The following is a 15001-nucleotide window of genomic DNA, read 5'->3' as shown; positions in this document are numbered from 1 at the left end:
ATCTCACGGAAAATTGGCTTGAAAACTGGGATATCTAAACACTCGATTGAGATTGCTTCCCAGCAAAAATTGTTTTTGGAATGGAGGATCTAATTGGCATACAATCAAATATTGTTTGAAGTCTTGATATTCGTTAGTTGTTTTTTGTGGATTTTTTTTTTCCTGGTGAAAATGCAAATGTACAGGCTTCTGTCAGGTATTCTATAATATGGCAAAATTTCAACTTCCCAAGTATGAAGCGCATGTGCATTGCAAAAACCTTGTCTCTTGTCTAATTTACATGCATCTTACTTGCAGCCCATCAGGAAATTTGATCACAGCTTGAGCTAAACCACTGTCATGCTCTTTTGGGGTTTTGTTTTGTCCTGTGGTCGAGTATAATTACTCAATAATGTCGTATTAAGATTTCCAGGCGATAATCATAGGGCGTTGCCAAGTTAGGTGCTTAGTTAGCACATGATTTGTATGATCAGTGTGGAAATTTCCTGAGATGCTCTAGTATGGGGGAGGGGGATTTACCTAACTGTAATCTTCTGCTTGAGATGAAATATGTGCAGCTTTCAGTGGAAAGTGTCTTCCTGCTACACCGCAAAGGCAGGACATAATGAAAGCATAATGGTCTATTTCCCATTTTGAATTCAAGTTTAAAAACAAATCCTTAATTTTTCCAAGAACCATTTCCCACAGATGGATGCTCCTGGCATGCCAAAAGAACCAGTAATGTACGAAGGCTGTTGTTGCTTTTTAGATAGATAATGGCTCTAGAAGTTACACCGTATTGCATTTGTTATATCATTTAGGGATTTGTTTTTGTTCGCATTGATTTAACATTTGTATTGAAATTTGATTAGAGTGGAAGATTGAAAGCTGTTGTCATACCTGTGTTTGATTATGTTTTGACCCATCTGTAATAGTTGGTTGGATGGTTGGAAATTTTTAGGACTGTTTGTGAGGACTAGCCATATGAGCATCTTTGAAGTCGCAGGGAATCATTTCTAAGCATGCAGTCTGATAGATGCCTTACTGATTCCTGGGTTTTCGTGTTGATGCGGGATGCGATCTTTGAGTCTTTCTCGGCCACGCCCTTGCCCCAACATCCTCTCAAGTACACAAGAGCAAGGAGTGAACAGTGTCTTAAGTTGTAATCAGGTCACGTACATTCTGTCAAAAGTTCTCCTCCACAAGGGCAGTTGGGGAAAGTGAGTTGAAGAGGATTCTGCAGCTGTTTAGCTGTCCAGGTCTGCCTTTATTTTTTATTATCATTATTTTTTTTTTCACGACCCTGGCACACTGCCATGTGTACACACATCCCTGACGGTATCCCGGGGACCTGCTTTCCCGAGCTCGGATCAGCGGCAGCCGAGAATGCTTTCCGTTCAAGTTTGGGATGCTCCTTTTTCTTTCCTCATTTTTTACTTTTCCTCCACTCTAAAACCTCTTGAGTCTGTTGTCCTTGCTACTGAGTGACATTTTCTAGGCTGCGGCCATTTGGCATGCAAGGTAATTAGCAAAGTTTCAAGGTTAATTAATAACAAATCTGCCTCGCGATATCCATTTTTGTTTTCCCTTTCCTGATTCTGGAGAGTGATGTGTTGAGAAAAGAAACAAACACGTCAGCGCTTCTGACACGCAAGTTTTTTTTTTTGTTGTTGAATGTGGCAGGAAGACTTACATTTGGTCTCGCATTTGTTATCGTTGATTTTGTGTCCGTCAGAAATATTGCGCAAGGCAGTTCTAATTGAAGGTAATCATTACATGCTGTACAACTTTGCACATTTGTGCTAAATGGAGGGGGGTTGGTGGGGGAGGGGTTAAAGAGCTGAATGTTAAGATGTTTCCGCATCGTCCCCAATTTTCATAAATCTTGACGTAAGTAGGATGCAACGAGCTCACCACGAAAAATTACAATCACATGTAGCTGGATAACGGGGCATCAAAGTGTTGTACAGATTACTGTCAGAGGCGCGGTATTGGCTAATCAAGGCAGAGAGAGGGGGGAAGAAGTGAAGTGGCGAATTAAGATCCTTCGGTCCTTAAGTAACCATCCAAATCGAAGATGACTGCCATCTAATTTGGCGGCGGATGTTGAGAATCTCTCCTAGCACGATTGCCGGGCACGTGACGGGAGTGAATCATCCCCGGCTCAACTCCCGAGGGAAAAACAAAAGGACAGAAAAGGAGAGAGAGAGAGAGAGAGAGTAAGAGAGAGGGGGAGAGAGAAAGCAGGACAAAGAAAAAAAAAGAGCAACTGTTGTGGATGGGCCTATTGTTTTGACTGCTGTTATGGTGCATTGCTGAGAGATAGGTGAACTTTTAACCCCCCGCTGCACATATGGCAGAATCCAGTTTTGTTTTGTTTTGTTTTGTTTTGTTGTTAACTGACTTGTTTTGTGTCCTCAGCATTGGAAACAGCGCAAGCATGGTCACTTCCACCCTACCCGAACAATTCCGACTCGTGTCCCCACAAAGTCAAGCTTCCTGAGTTTGTGTGTTGTGATATGACGTATTAGTCAGCCACGATGCCTACAGTGTATATACATACATGCATCTAGCACCATCCGCTTTTTGCATCTGTTTTGGTCTTTGTGCCATCAATCGCAGATCAAGAACTGATCATGTGTTGATAGTGTAGGGCCTACTATACTAGTTGATGATTATATTTAAAGCCTGTATGGTATATATTAAAAACTTTTGAAAGAAATTTGATGTCCATTTCTTGATCAAGATCGACGACAAAATGTGCTACCTGCTTTGCTCATCTTCTTGCCTTTGATTGTCACATGCAAATATCTTCCGCGAAATAGTCCCACTTTAGCAAATCCATGCTGGATATTGCATCAAAAGTCTTTTGTTTCTGGTGCACAAAATATAAGGATCATGAAGCGGGGAAGTGATGCAGATCTAAGTCATAACTTTGGGTTATTTTTTTTTCAAGAACTATGTGTATATGCCAGGGCTGGTGAAAGTTATCTCGCTAGATTATAACATTTCCCACCTCATGAAAGTAAAACAAATTTGGTTAAGACAACATTTCATGCCTATCCCCCCCAACTGCTCGCCATAGTGCATCTTCATGTTGGCAACAATATTGAGTCAATATACACACCTTACTGCTCGGGACCGAGTGTGAGCTGGTTGTACATTCATTACTACGATGCAAGGTCAGGGGACAAAAGTTGGCATGCTTGGATTACCCAGAATGCATTGTTTTGCTTTGTGGCTTCTAAATGTCAAAGTACTTTTCACCCTGTCTTTCTCTCTCTCCCTTTCTCTCTCTCTCTCTCTCTCTGTCTTTGTCTAGCTCTCTCTGTCACTCACTACAATGTATCTTTATGTTTTGATTTTATTGTTTTGTTTTATTTTTCCCTTTCTGGCACAAGGGAACGCTGTGTTTTTTGGGGAAGAATGAATTATCAAGCTTGAAAGATTTCTTACACCAGTGAGAATTGTGCAACTTTCATGGCAGAAATGTATTCAATCCGAGCTTAATGATTGAAATGCCGGTGATGTACAGCATGTATTTTTCAGTTAAGATTGCTATGACCATTCATAGAAGAGTTAGGAGTACAGAAAACTGCCATGGGTGCCCCTTTAAAGCAGTTTTGGATGTCGCTGGCCTATATTTACTGTGCTAATTTCCTGCTGCCTTTCCTATAGCTTAGTATGAGGCTATATACAGACTGCCGGGTTGTAGATGAGCCTCGAAGTATGACGCACCGCACACTACAGCTGATAGTCAACAGGTTGCTGCAATATTGTTACTCTTTTTTTTTTTTCAACACTACCATTGACTTGGGTACTACGTTTTGCTCCTCGCTTGGGATCCGTCGTATCAAAACAAAAACACAAACACGGCGGGAGTATCGTCTGTGCCAACGACGACGTGGTGATAACGTGGCATTTTTGGCATGTCTGGTCTTGTTGCTATGACTAATAATCACGCACAGCCAGCCTGCTAGCCCCTCCCCCATTCCCCCTTACCCCTTCCTGTCGTCCTATTTCTCCCCCCCCCCCCAACCAATCCCCATAGTCCATTAAACTGCCATTGGCAGCTACGACCGTATAGGTACTTCCCACAACCTTGGAAACACTTCCAGACATGTTGCAGGGACACAGTGTGCGTCTCTGCAAAAAAAAAAACAGAAAGAAATAAAAACACAACTGGAAAATAAGGGCCAACATGTTGCGGCTTGTCACGCCTAAAAGGGTTGTTGGACCATACCACTGCTGTTCCCAATGGTGGACTCCTTGGATGTACGGGATTTACATCGTCTGCTCACTTTAGAGCGCACAGCCACTCAGTCACGTGGACAAATCCGTGCGGAAAGCAGTGAACTGTTGACTCCATTCCCAGGCACTTCTTATGGTTGCATAAAAGGTATGTAGGAGTGCATTGCATTATGGGTACATCCAGATTCGGGGGGGGGGGGGGCGATGAAAAGTGTGATTGGAAGCCAAATTCTTATTTGGACACTTTTACGAAGACCCTGGTACGGTTGATGTTTGGCTGTCAGTTTGAATTTTCCTCTTTGTTCCGTGAAGGTTTGTTTTGATTTTTCTTTAATCCATTCGGCTGATCCCACTCCCGTATTTACTACGCTGGGCGAAAACAGCTGTTTTCCACTGGCTGCGGTCCAACGTCTCAAAAGCTCTGACTGTGTTGTGGTTGCGCACAGATAAATAGGGAGCTGCAAATAGACATAAACAATGCCAACGTAGTAGATAAATTCCTGTGTGTCGAGGCTATACCGTTTCCTGTAAGGGAAGCTGTACAGGAAAGCAGTTGCTTTCTGTGTTTCTTTTGGATTTTTGGGGGGTCTTTGTTTTGTTTTCTGAAGCAAAGCAAGATGTGTGGCTTGCTTATGATGAGAAAACCATTCTACTGAGCTAGTAGTGCAAGAAGTTCCAAGAGTGGTAAATTCTGTACTGTAATTTGCATATCCTTACTGGTTGTGTTTCTCTTACCCCTAATTTGTAATTACTAATACAATTCAGAGCTCTCTTCCACCTAATGCTAAGTGAATCTGATCTTCAGCCTTTTCTTTCTTCTTTCTGCTTTGTCTTCGCTTTCTTCTTATAAAACGGAGTGTTCATGTTGTATTTTTGTTTCTGATTATTAAAGGTATGTAAGATATGGAAGAGCAGATCACAAGATGAAACCAGGGGCAATGAGGGAAATGCTAATCATAAAAAAAACCCTGGAAAACTAATGACCATTTCCCCCCACCCTCCATTGTGTCGTTTCTTAACTGCCCAGCTCACGAGACTCGTTTCTGGGGGGAGAAATTCTGTGAAAATGTGGGGAAGATATGCGTAGCGGTGACTAAAGAGAGAAAGAAGATGGTGGTCTTGCGTGCATTAACTCGTTAAGTCCTCCCATTGTTTTGGTCGGCAGAGGGGGCACATCGAGCCCCCCCCCCCCCTCCTCTTAATCTCACGTGGCACTATCTGCTCTCACCAGCTCGTCACCGCTGACTTTGATATCAATTAGATCTGTCATCATGTGGTAGTACCTTTTGGCAGCCGAGCACCACGATTCGGCCGTCTCTTGGCGAGATGCCAACGATTGTCAACATGTGGCCCCTCCTCCCCCACTTCCCGAAAGAAGAGCGCGCACATCAGAGCTCGTTGGTGTCATCAAAATGTTTGCATATTTTTTTTTTTTGAGGGCGGGGGGGGGGGGGGTGCCCGTTTTATTTTACCATGGTGCCATTTAAGGCCACACTAGACTCCATGAAATGGGTGCAAGCTTAAGTCATCGGATAGAATTTCAAGCGCATCACAATTTTTCGGGGCGAGGGAATCAGAAGACGATTTGACGGCTATTTCCGTTTCCTGAAGTGGATCCTGCAGGCCTTCTCTCTCCTCTAGACTCTCATCCCAAACGATGCCAAGAATAGCTCCGCCCCACTGCTCAATGCAAGGACAGATACATGTAGGAAGATAGTTTGGAAGAGAGAGAGAGAGAGAGAAAATCAGCAGTAAAAAGATGGTTGATGAAGGGGGGGGGGGGCAATTTCACTTTTTCAAGGTGGTAGCCCCTTTTGCAAATCTTCCGAAATCCGTGTGAAATGTTTTTGCAAAGACAGTGATCCATACCGTTATCACATGTACATTGTAAGGATTTACAGCTTACTCAGCGCTGTCATTTAATCTGAAATTATCTCTTCGGGAGTTGTCTCAAATTGTTTGATTGTTTGTGTCGCCTAAAAGTAAGCAGGTTTTTTTTATGTCCTTGGGGATGGGTAAGGCTGAAATGTCATGTAGGAGAACATGAAATTTCAGTATAGCCTGAAGTAAACCAAACTTGTGCACAGGCTCCATCCACCTGCCCCCATCCCCCCCCCCCCCCCCCCCCCCGACACCCATGCCCACAAACACAAATAGAGTGTACTTCCTTTTAGCGCTGAGATTATTTAAATTCTAGTTTAAAGCCTTGGCAATGGCAACTTTTAAGCTTCCATGAGCTGTTTTCTAGATGTGGTAAAACCCTGTACACTGTTTTCCAGTTCTGGTTTTATACCCCTTGAAGTAGCAGACAGCTTGGCAGACAACTGGGCCGCACAACAACTTCACAAGATGGAGGCAACAAGTTGCAGGAGGAAGGCGTGATGATGCAGAGGAACTACTCTGCTCCTCCCTCACTTCCCTCTACCCCCTCCTCTCCCCCCCCCCCCCCTCGTTCGTGACAAGTACAGCGTTGTAGGCATTATGGGATGTTCATCGGCCGAAAGCTGGATTAAGCTGGTTCCTCGACACACGTGATTCCGATGAAAGGTGTCGGAGCGGACTCCGGCAGCTCGGGGGCAGCTCGGCAGATTTGTCACGTCATGTTCCGTAATTGATTGCTTGTCTTGCGACAACATTCAAGGCGTGAGAAACCTGTTTGGGCCAGTAAATCAAATCTCTCTGTAGATCATGTTTACATTTGTCCTGTTCAGCAAAGGCTAGATTTTACTGAATGCAGAAGTTTAAATCATATACCTCTTGCTCGTGAGAGCATCCAAAGTCAGGTCAGTGGTATGAATATCCGGCCAACTAACTTTGAAGCACTAACTGCCATCAGAAGTTACACATGAATATTTCAAACTTGTTAATATCCATAATGTTATCAAATCTCTGTTTATCTGTACAGTGTAATGAAAGATACATGTATGCCCCTGAAGTTATTTGTGGAAAAAAAAAATTGCCATTTGACCCTCCCCTGGCCAAACTGGACAGGTCAACTTCATGGCCACTTTCACTCCAGGGCAATACATTATCTATTATTGTTCCTCCTCGGTGAAAATAGCCACAGTTAGGTAACTCTGTCAAATCATTGTGCCGAGGGAGGGGCAGTGATTGAATGCGAGCGGAGGGGCAAAGAGAGCGAGGGAAAAATTGTAAACAAGGGAGGTGTTTTCGGCCAGCTCTCGGCAGCCAATCAGATCGCTCGCTTCACTCACCCCCAATGGTTTTCTTCATGTCCTTGGGTCGGCCGCTACGGCACTCTGCGACATGTAAACACAAGTCCAGAGCTGCCGAGTCAACTCTCATCAGCCAATCAGCAGTTTCCCTTTATAGTCGTCTTGTTCGCCAGCCCCTGGCGGTTTTTTGATACTGCGCTGTCCTACTTCCTGTCAAAATTTCCTGGCATACTGCCATACATTGTGGGGGAAAAAGTTCACGCTCTTACTCTCTCTCTTTCTTTTTCTCTCTTTCTTTCTCTCTCCTGCTCTCTTGGTCTCTTTAGATGTGTGTTTTTATCAGGAAGAAGAGATGTTGGTTAATTTTTTTTCTCTTGAATGTGGATGCAAAACGTTTAATCCACGTCAAGCTATTTCTGAAATCAAAGCAGGCTGTTCCCAGATCACCCCTGCTCAACCCTGGGTTTGTCATGTCCCGGCTTGTCTGCTCTTTTTTTTTTTTCATTTTGTTTTTTTCCCCCCTTTCTTGCGTGAGCAGGTGTGCCGCTGGGGTTTGCGAGGGAAGCGTCTGCACTCATAGCAGCATCCAGCAAGAGGGCGCCATCAACTAGCATTGCAGGAGGAGGGAAGAGGATTTGGTAGGGGGATGGCAGAAGTGATGCTGATTGGGGTTGGGTGGGGATGCAGGGATGGGTGGGGTCAATGGAGTTTGGGGGGGGGGTGAGATGGGGGGCATCATCCGTGTGCATCCATTCTTCATCCCATACCATCCCATGATGCTACTTATATAAAGCTTTGTAAGAGGAACTCAGGATAAAGCTCTCGGCAATTTTCGCATCGTTTGCATCGACCAACGTTTTGAGGAACGCGCAGCTCTCTTTTCAACGTTCTCTTTGTATACCTGTTTACTTCATCTTAGCTGATAATTTTTGTCTGCTTGTATAGCAAACGAAGAATCAGGACCATTTTATTTTGCTAGGAAGACATTAACTTCTTCTTCTCCCGCTTAATTCAACCTCATTTGTTCTCTCCTTCGTTGCATTTTCACCTCCATATTTGCCATTTTCTCCCTCGTTATGGGCATCTCTCTGTATCAGGACATCTTTGAGGATGAGATCGACTGGTGGTCCAAATACTACGCCTCCACCGGCGAGACGGAGAAGTGTGGCCAGTATCTTGAGAAGGGCTATGACAAAATTGAGGTGAAGTCTTATTTGATTTTTTAGACCTATCTTATTTTGCTTGAAATACAATAGTCATATTTTCCTCACTTGCATTGGTACAGAGTCCAGTGATCCGTATCTGAACACTTATTTGCCGTTTAAGAATATTTTATTTTCTGCTGAGGCAGTTTCTGTGTGAACTTTTTACTAGAAGCAATATATCAACAATGGAGATGAGTTCATACTTTTTTCTTCTTCTTCAATGGAACTTCATGTACATTCTTTATTGATTTTATGAGATGTTAACTGATATTGTGAGTATCAGCAAGTTGCCAAAAACACACGACAGATATTTTATGCAATAATGACAATTTCTACAAACGTACCAGCTTCCTTCTAATGGGCAGGGAAGTGAAAATCAGATTACTTTTGACTTTTCATAAATAATTGGAACAGACCAACATGTAGGCTAACCAAAGGGAATCATTTTTTTTTTCTGCTTTTTTAATATTATGCCATTGTAAATGCAGGCTAGTGGATGTTGGTGCAAATCATCAACTATCCTTTTTAAGATCAGATAATATTATGAAACTAAGAAAGTGAAAGACAAATTTTAACAGCAAAGACTCGTGTGTAGATTTTTTTTTTTTTTGCACATGGTCTTGTGTTAAAAATAAACGAATGAATACAAATCAAAATAAAAACAAACCACCCCACCTGTGTTTACAGTTACGAATTAACAAACCTAACAAGATCGTATTGCTGTCGTTGGTGCTTTGGGTAGACGGCCGCGACACCAAAATTATATTTTCCTATTGGTTACTTCCCTTAGACATGACTCTTGCACATGGCACTTGGCACATCCATCGCCTTTTCTTTCTTTCTTGTAGTATGAAATGAGAGGGTCTTGGAAAATGTGTCAGAACGGGAAAATTACACATACTCATTATGTCAGACAATTAACAACAACAAAAAAAGATGGATCGCAGCAGAAACTGGGCAAAGTGATAGTGGCACAGTTGACGCTAAGGAATGGTGTGTCAGGTAATGGGATAATTACATCGTAAGAAGAGGGGTTTTTTTCCCCCCATGACACAGTGTATGTTGTTCAGTTGTCTACTACAGGCACTGGCTTGTACGTAGCTCTCGATTTGATGTCTGTAAGATCTTGTAATGCATGTACTGTATAAGCTGTTATTTTCGCGAGGGTTTAATTTTGGCGAATTTCGCGAATCACAGTTGGATCGCGAATTTAACAATGCGCGAAAATGTTGCCAGATGCTAGAATAATAGTACATTTACATTAGCATCGATGTCAATTCGCGAAAATAACATCTCGCGAAAATGTCTGTGACCTCCTCATTCGCGAAAATATCTGTATGCGAAAATAACAGCATATACAGTATACGGTCTGCTAGGTTTAAACACATGAAAAAATGCCAAGGAATCAGAATTGAATAATTAAAGTTTAGAGGGTGGAATGTATTTTTTCTTTCCACTGCAATACATTTAGCTCAAAGATTGTTTATTGCATATTAGTTGTGTGCAAATCTTTACATATTGATTGAGTTTTGCATAAAATTCCAGGTAAGGCCTACAAAATTGTGAAATACAAGTTGATAGCTTTCAATAGCAAAATTGTGTGTGAAGAATAGTCAAAGCCTTATGTTAATTTTTGTTAATTTTTTTTTTTCAATTGGCGTTTTGTTAATGTGTATCAAGTTTTTAAAATGAGCAATGAAGGAGTGTTTTTCTTCCTCCGCCGCTCATCGAACAGATCTACAACAAGCCCCTGGAGGTTCTTGGTGTCAACGACCACTTCATGGACTTCTGCAACACCTACGAACTCAACCGCGGCAAGGCCAACGACGACGAAGACGAGGAATCATCTGGGGTCGGCGAATTCAAGGTGAGAACAATACATCAAAAGAAAGATGGTCGTGAGTAGCGGAGTTACACAGAAGTAGGGCTTTCTCGGTGGCAAAAATCTATTGGGAAGTGATCTGGGTCAAACCGTAGTTGTGTTTAGTCAAATTTCAGTGGTCTTGAAGGAGCCAGAAATTGTGCGTTTGCGAAAATAATAAATTATAGCATACGATAGATAAGGAGGTAAGTGAAAAGTGGAGTAATGATGGTACAAGGATTTATTGTACTTGTCATAGCATAGCAGTGGAAGAAATTGGTCGATTAGATGAAATTAAATCATTTTTTTTTTCTCCAGGAAGGCAAGGAAAAAGACAATTATTTGCAGGGCAGAAAAATCAAAATTTGGTGCAGATTAAAGTGCTTTACATGAATGAAAAGATTTTGATAGCCAGAGAGGCATGAATATAATTGTATGAGCTCCCTGTAAGTCACAGCAAATCAATGTAATCATTGTAGTGATCCTTGAGATTCAAAATAGATTAGTGGGAAATGAAATAAAGAAAAGACCAAGCATTTTCTTTCGATGGAATAAGAAATCAAAACTTGCAATGTAGGAACAGCAAATGATTTCTTGCGGTCCTGAGGAGAAAGAGAACCCAAGTTATTGCATCTGTTCTCTCTTTCTTTATCTTTTTGTATGATCTTTAGGAAGATTAAATGAATCACTCAGAAAAAAAAAGAAGCAACTTACAAAACTGGATGAGTTCAATCAGTATTCTGACAACAGATACCATAGTATGTACTCTAAAACAAGAAATCCACGGCATGAAGTTTCATTGGAGTCGACGGCCTTTTTCGCAGAATGAAATTTTTGTGAATTGCCACTGGCATCCAGTGCATTACAGTGTAGACAAGAACTTTCCCATGCTTTTTAATTTCACGAATCTTGGCTCTCGCAAAATTCATGAAATCAAAATACACACAAAAATTTATGATTTTACAATATTCTGCAAAGGGGACAGTTGAGATTAAATCCTTTGTGTCTATGTGGTGAAATTACCATAGCACAGTTCAGATCCAAAGTGCAATACATGCCGTGACATGATTTGTAGTATTGGCTTGAAATGCCGAATTTAAACTTTCAGTTTGGCATTGATTATTTGTCTCCGCTTATTTTTAGGAGTACAGACCTCCAGTGAACATACGCAAGGGCATTAATCACTACTTACTACAACCAATTTTACCAAAACATCCCTTCTATTTAATTGGCGTTGATTATGAAAAGAGAAAAATTGCAGCATTTTCTTTTAAAGTACAATTGTGGGAGATTCATTCTATTAATTGTTAGTGTGTAAAGTCTATCTAGCCTCTTTGTCTCAAATTGCACTCTGTCGAAGTTTGTATTTATGAAAAGTTGCAATAGTAGAGTAAGTGTTTGATATGTAGGCATAGCATGTGTCAAAGTGAGAGTTCTTTGACCTCTCCCCAGTAGCCATTTAATAATTCAAATATTTGAAGGGATTGATTTATATGTTTGACACAATGAAAACAAAAGTGGCATAGCCGGTGCATGTCATGTTATTTGTGAAGTTCGTTTGTTTTTCCCTTATACATGTATATTTTTATGTGTAGGATTTTTTATAGGATTGTAAAATAGTTGTGCTGGAAATACCTGGCAGGCCATTCATGAACCTGTTAAATTTGCTGTGATATTCTGTAAGGTAGAATGGTTAAGATATTGAATGTCACGTTTGTGTGAAATGCCGTGACAGTCTGTGGATACGTTTGGGGCTGTTGAGGAAAATTGTCTAGTTTATTTCACAGATTTTATTATCATTCTGATAACATTACAAAGAATATATTTAGAACATATACTGAAGATTTGTATGGAGGCACCGTATTGATAGCAATAATGTGTATCATGTTAAACATCAGAAAGGCTAAGCCTTCCTGGTTTTGATGTTGGGGGATGTGTATTTACATAATAATTGTAGAAAATTTGCCTACTTTTTGGTATGACCCCTTCCAGTGACTTTGCAATAGATACGTGGAGGATTAATTGTGGGTTTTCTTTTTCCTTTTTCTTTTTTACACAGCAGAGAAGAGAGATAGATGCATTAATCTTTGAGTAGAGAGAACAAATTAATGTGATTTCCTCTTTTGTTGACAGAGAATGGGAAAATTCTCTACAAGTACTCTTGTGTTTATCTTTGATAATGTTTGAAAACAAGACATGACTAAAATTGTAGAAGAGGTTGTTAGAAATCACAACAAAACTGTGAGGTATGATGGAGAGGGAAGTAAAACCGCACGAATCTGAACTTGTTCGTCATGAATAATGCAACGGGATATCAATTTTGGTGTGAGAAAGGACAAAGACCATGTGTAGCGTTCTGTTTGCGCAACGTGTTGGGTGCAGTCGGGGAGATTAAAAACAAAACAAAGCAGAAGGTTGATTCCGTCCATATAAAGACATGTATGGACACGTTTTGGTGGTGTGAGTCAGAAGTGAGAAAAATTCTCCACTTAATTGGCTACCAGTTGCGGCTGACTTGTAAAAACAAGACAAAATAAAAGGAGAGAAGGAGATTAAGAAATGTAAAGGTGTGATGGAGGAATGAAAAGGCGATTAAGGGGTAAAATATGGTGGGAGGAGGAGGAGGTAGGGGAGGAAGGAGGGGAGGATGGAAGGATTGTGGATCGACAGAAGAGCAGATGGACAAGTCAAAAGGAAGAACAAGCAAGCGTGAGTGTGTGTGGGTTTGATGGGGTTGGGGGGGGGGGGGCATTGTGTGTGTGTTTGTGTAGTAAAGAAAGTCTGAGCTGGGCATATGTTGGCAGACCATCAAGTTATTGAGAATCAACCTGCCAGGACCAGCCCCAGTCATTACTTTGGCTGATGGTTTAATGAGGGTACCACTAGTATTTTTGAGACCAGACCGTGTTATGCATTATGCCAATTAACCCATTCTCTGCCAGATTTTGAGATCTTCATAGACTCTGTGTAAAAGTAGGATCTACCACAATCCAGTATTAGTGCAAGCATTTATTTATCTTCTTCTTCTTCTTTTTTGTTTTTTTGGGCCCACTTTAACAAATGATTCAATTTGTTCTTCTAAGATAGATTGGCATGTTGTGGCATTTTTGGCTTTGTGTGGACATAAGGCAGTGATGATGGAATTTTAATATCCAGTTCATATTTACCTGTAGCATCTTGATGCTGACACAGACCTTGAGACGGTTCATTATTATTAAGTCGTTTGGCATGTTTGTGGGTATCAGTTATGATGAAGGTTACTGCAGTTCAGGGTACCCAATTTTTGTGGAACTTTTGCAATAGCGAAAGTTAGGCTCATCCGTCCTTACCTATTACATGTGCAATGTATACATTGAAGCCTTATGGACACTTTGACAAATTGTTGTTGTCTGTTTTTGTCAGTGGTCCAAGTTCGGATGATTGGCAGATTTGAGTGACAGTTTAGAATGATAAAACAAAACAACAAATAAATGATGATAATAATTTTGAAAAAAACCTCTTAGCCATAGTGGTTTTATTGTGGTTTGTCCATGCCGGCCACTTCACGTTTAACAGTCAAAACAACCCGACGTATGCAGCTATGTTCCCTAAAGCTGACCTTTGAATGTTAAGCTGCCTCCTTGGAGGTATTTCCAGGGCAATGCCTGTTGCTAGGCAACAGCCAAGACACGGGTACGAGTGCCAAACTAGGAAGAGTTGTTTACTGGCTGATGCTACTCCGTTTGAACAACAAGATGGCACAGGAGAAAATTTGACCACTGCGTGTTCTGTCATAGGATGATAGAAAGCCTCTCAGACTTCGAGTTATTTTAGGCAAAATTCTTTGCCTCATTTGACCCAGAGTTTTACCGAGTTTTGATTATTTTCAAATAAAGAGTCAGGATGTGCATTTGGTATTTACTTTAAATAAACGTAAGATCATTTTCATTAACTTAATGTATAGATATTGATTTTGGAAGGTTTTGCTAAAATCCAGTTGTTCAACTGCAAACTTTGTTTGGAAAGGGAAGATAAACATGTTTTCATGCAACTTTCACCTCGCATTTTATCGAGTAGGAAGTTATAGATATTATCATGATTTAACTTCTCTGATCTTTGAATTCTCACATGGTCAAAGTTTCAAAGTTATAGTATTGTGTTTTGAAACAGTCTCATGAAGGAGTTGCGCCTCTTGCCAAGGTAGGATAGTCCCAATCAGATAGAAAAAATGTTTTCAAACTTTCCACTCACTCCAAGGAGTAATAATCACGATGTCCGATGGGTATTGACTGGACAAGTACTGACCACAATGGCTGCCTTTGGGACTGGTTAATGAAATAAGGGGTTGAATACTCAGAAAAGGGGGTGAACAAATGTCAGGGGGGCTTTCCCCTCTGTTTTTATCCAAACAAGTAAATAAGGGTTTGCTTTGATAATTGACACATAATGGATGTTAGGGCGGGGCGCAAATTAAGTTTCCTGCAAGAGATATGAAGAGATTCCAGATTCCCTCAATTTTGTCAGTTCTTCCAAGAATTATTGATACGTTT

At 41.1% G+C, this 15001-nt stretch overlaps 1 protein-coding gene across 1 annotated transcript in view; it reads left to right on the top strand.

Annotated features, from left to right (window-relative positions):
- LOC139731998 (myoferlin-like) overlaps nt 1–15001 on the top strand; it is a 200052-nt gene that overhangs the window by 130666 nt on the left and 54385 nt on the right. The window contains exons 39-40 of the mRNA XM_071642871.1: nt 8504–8608; nt 10347–10478. Coding sequence (XP_071498972.1) covers nt 8504–8608; nt 10347–10478 — 237 coding nt within the window. The remainder of the gene's footprint in view (nt 1–8503; nt 8609–10346; nt 10479–15001) is intronic.

Source organism: Diadema antillarum, unplaced genomic scaffold (assembly GCF_040938485.1).
Source record: "Diadema antillarum isolate AM-2024a unplaced genomic scaffold, OU_Dant_1.0 seq00000392_RagTag, whole genome shotgun sequence".
NCBI classification, from domain to species: Eukaryota; Metazoa; Echinodermata; class Echinoidea; order Diadematoida; family Diadematidae; genus Diadema; species Diadema antillarum.
The sequence above is the reverse complement of the archived record's forward strand: the minus strand, read 5'-3'. Positions and strand labels throughout refer to the sequence as shown.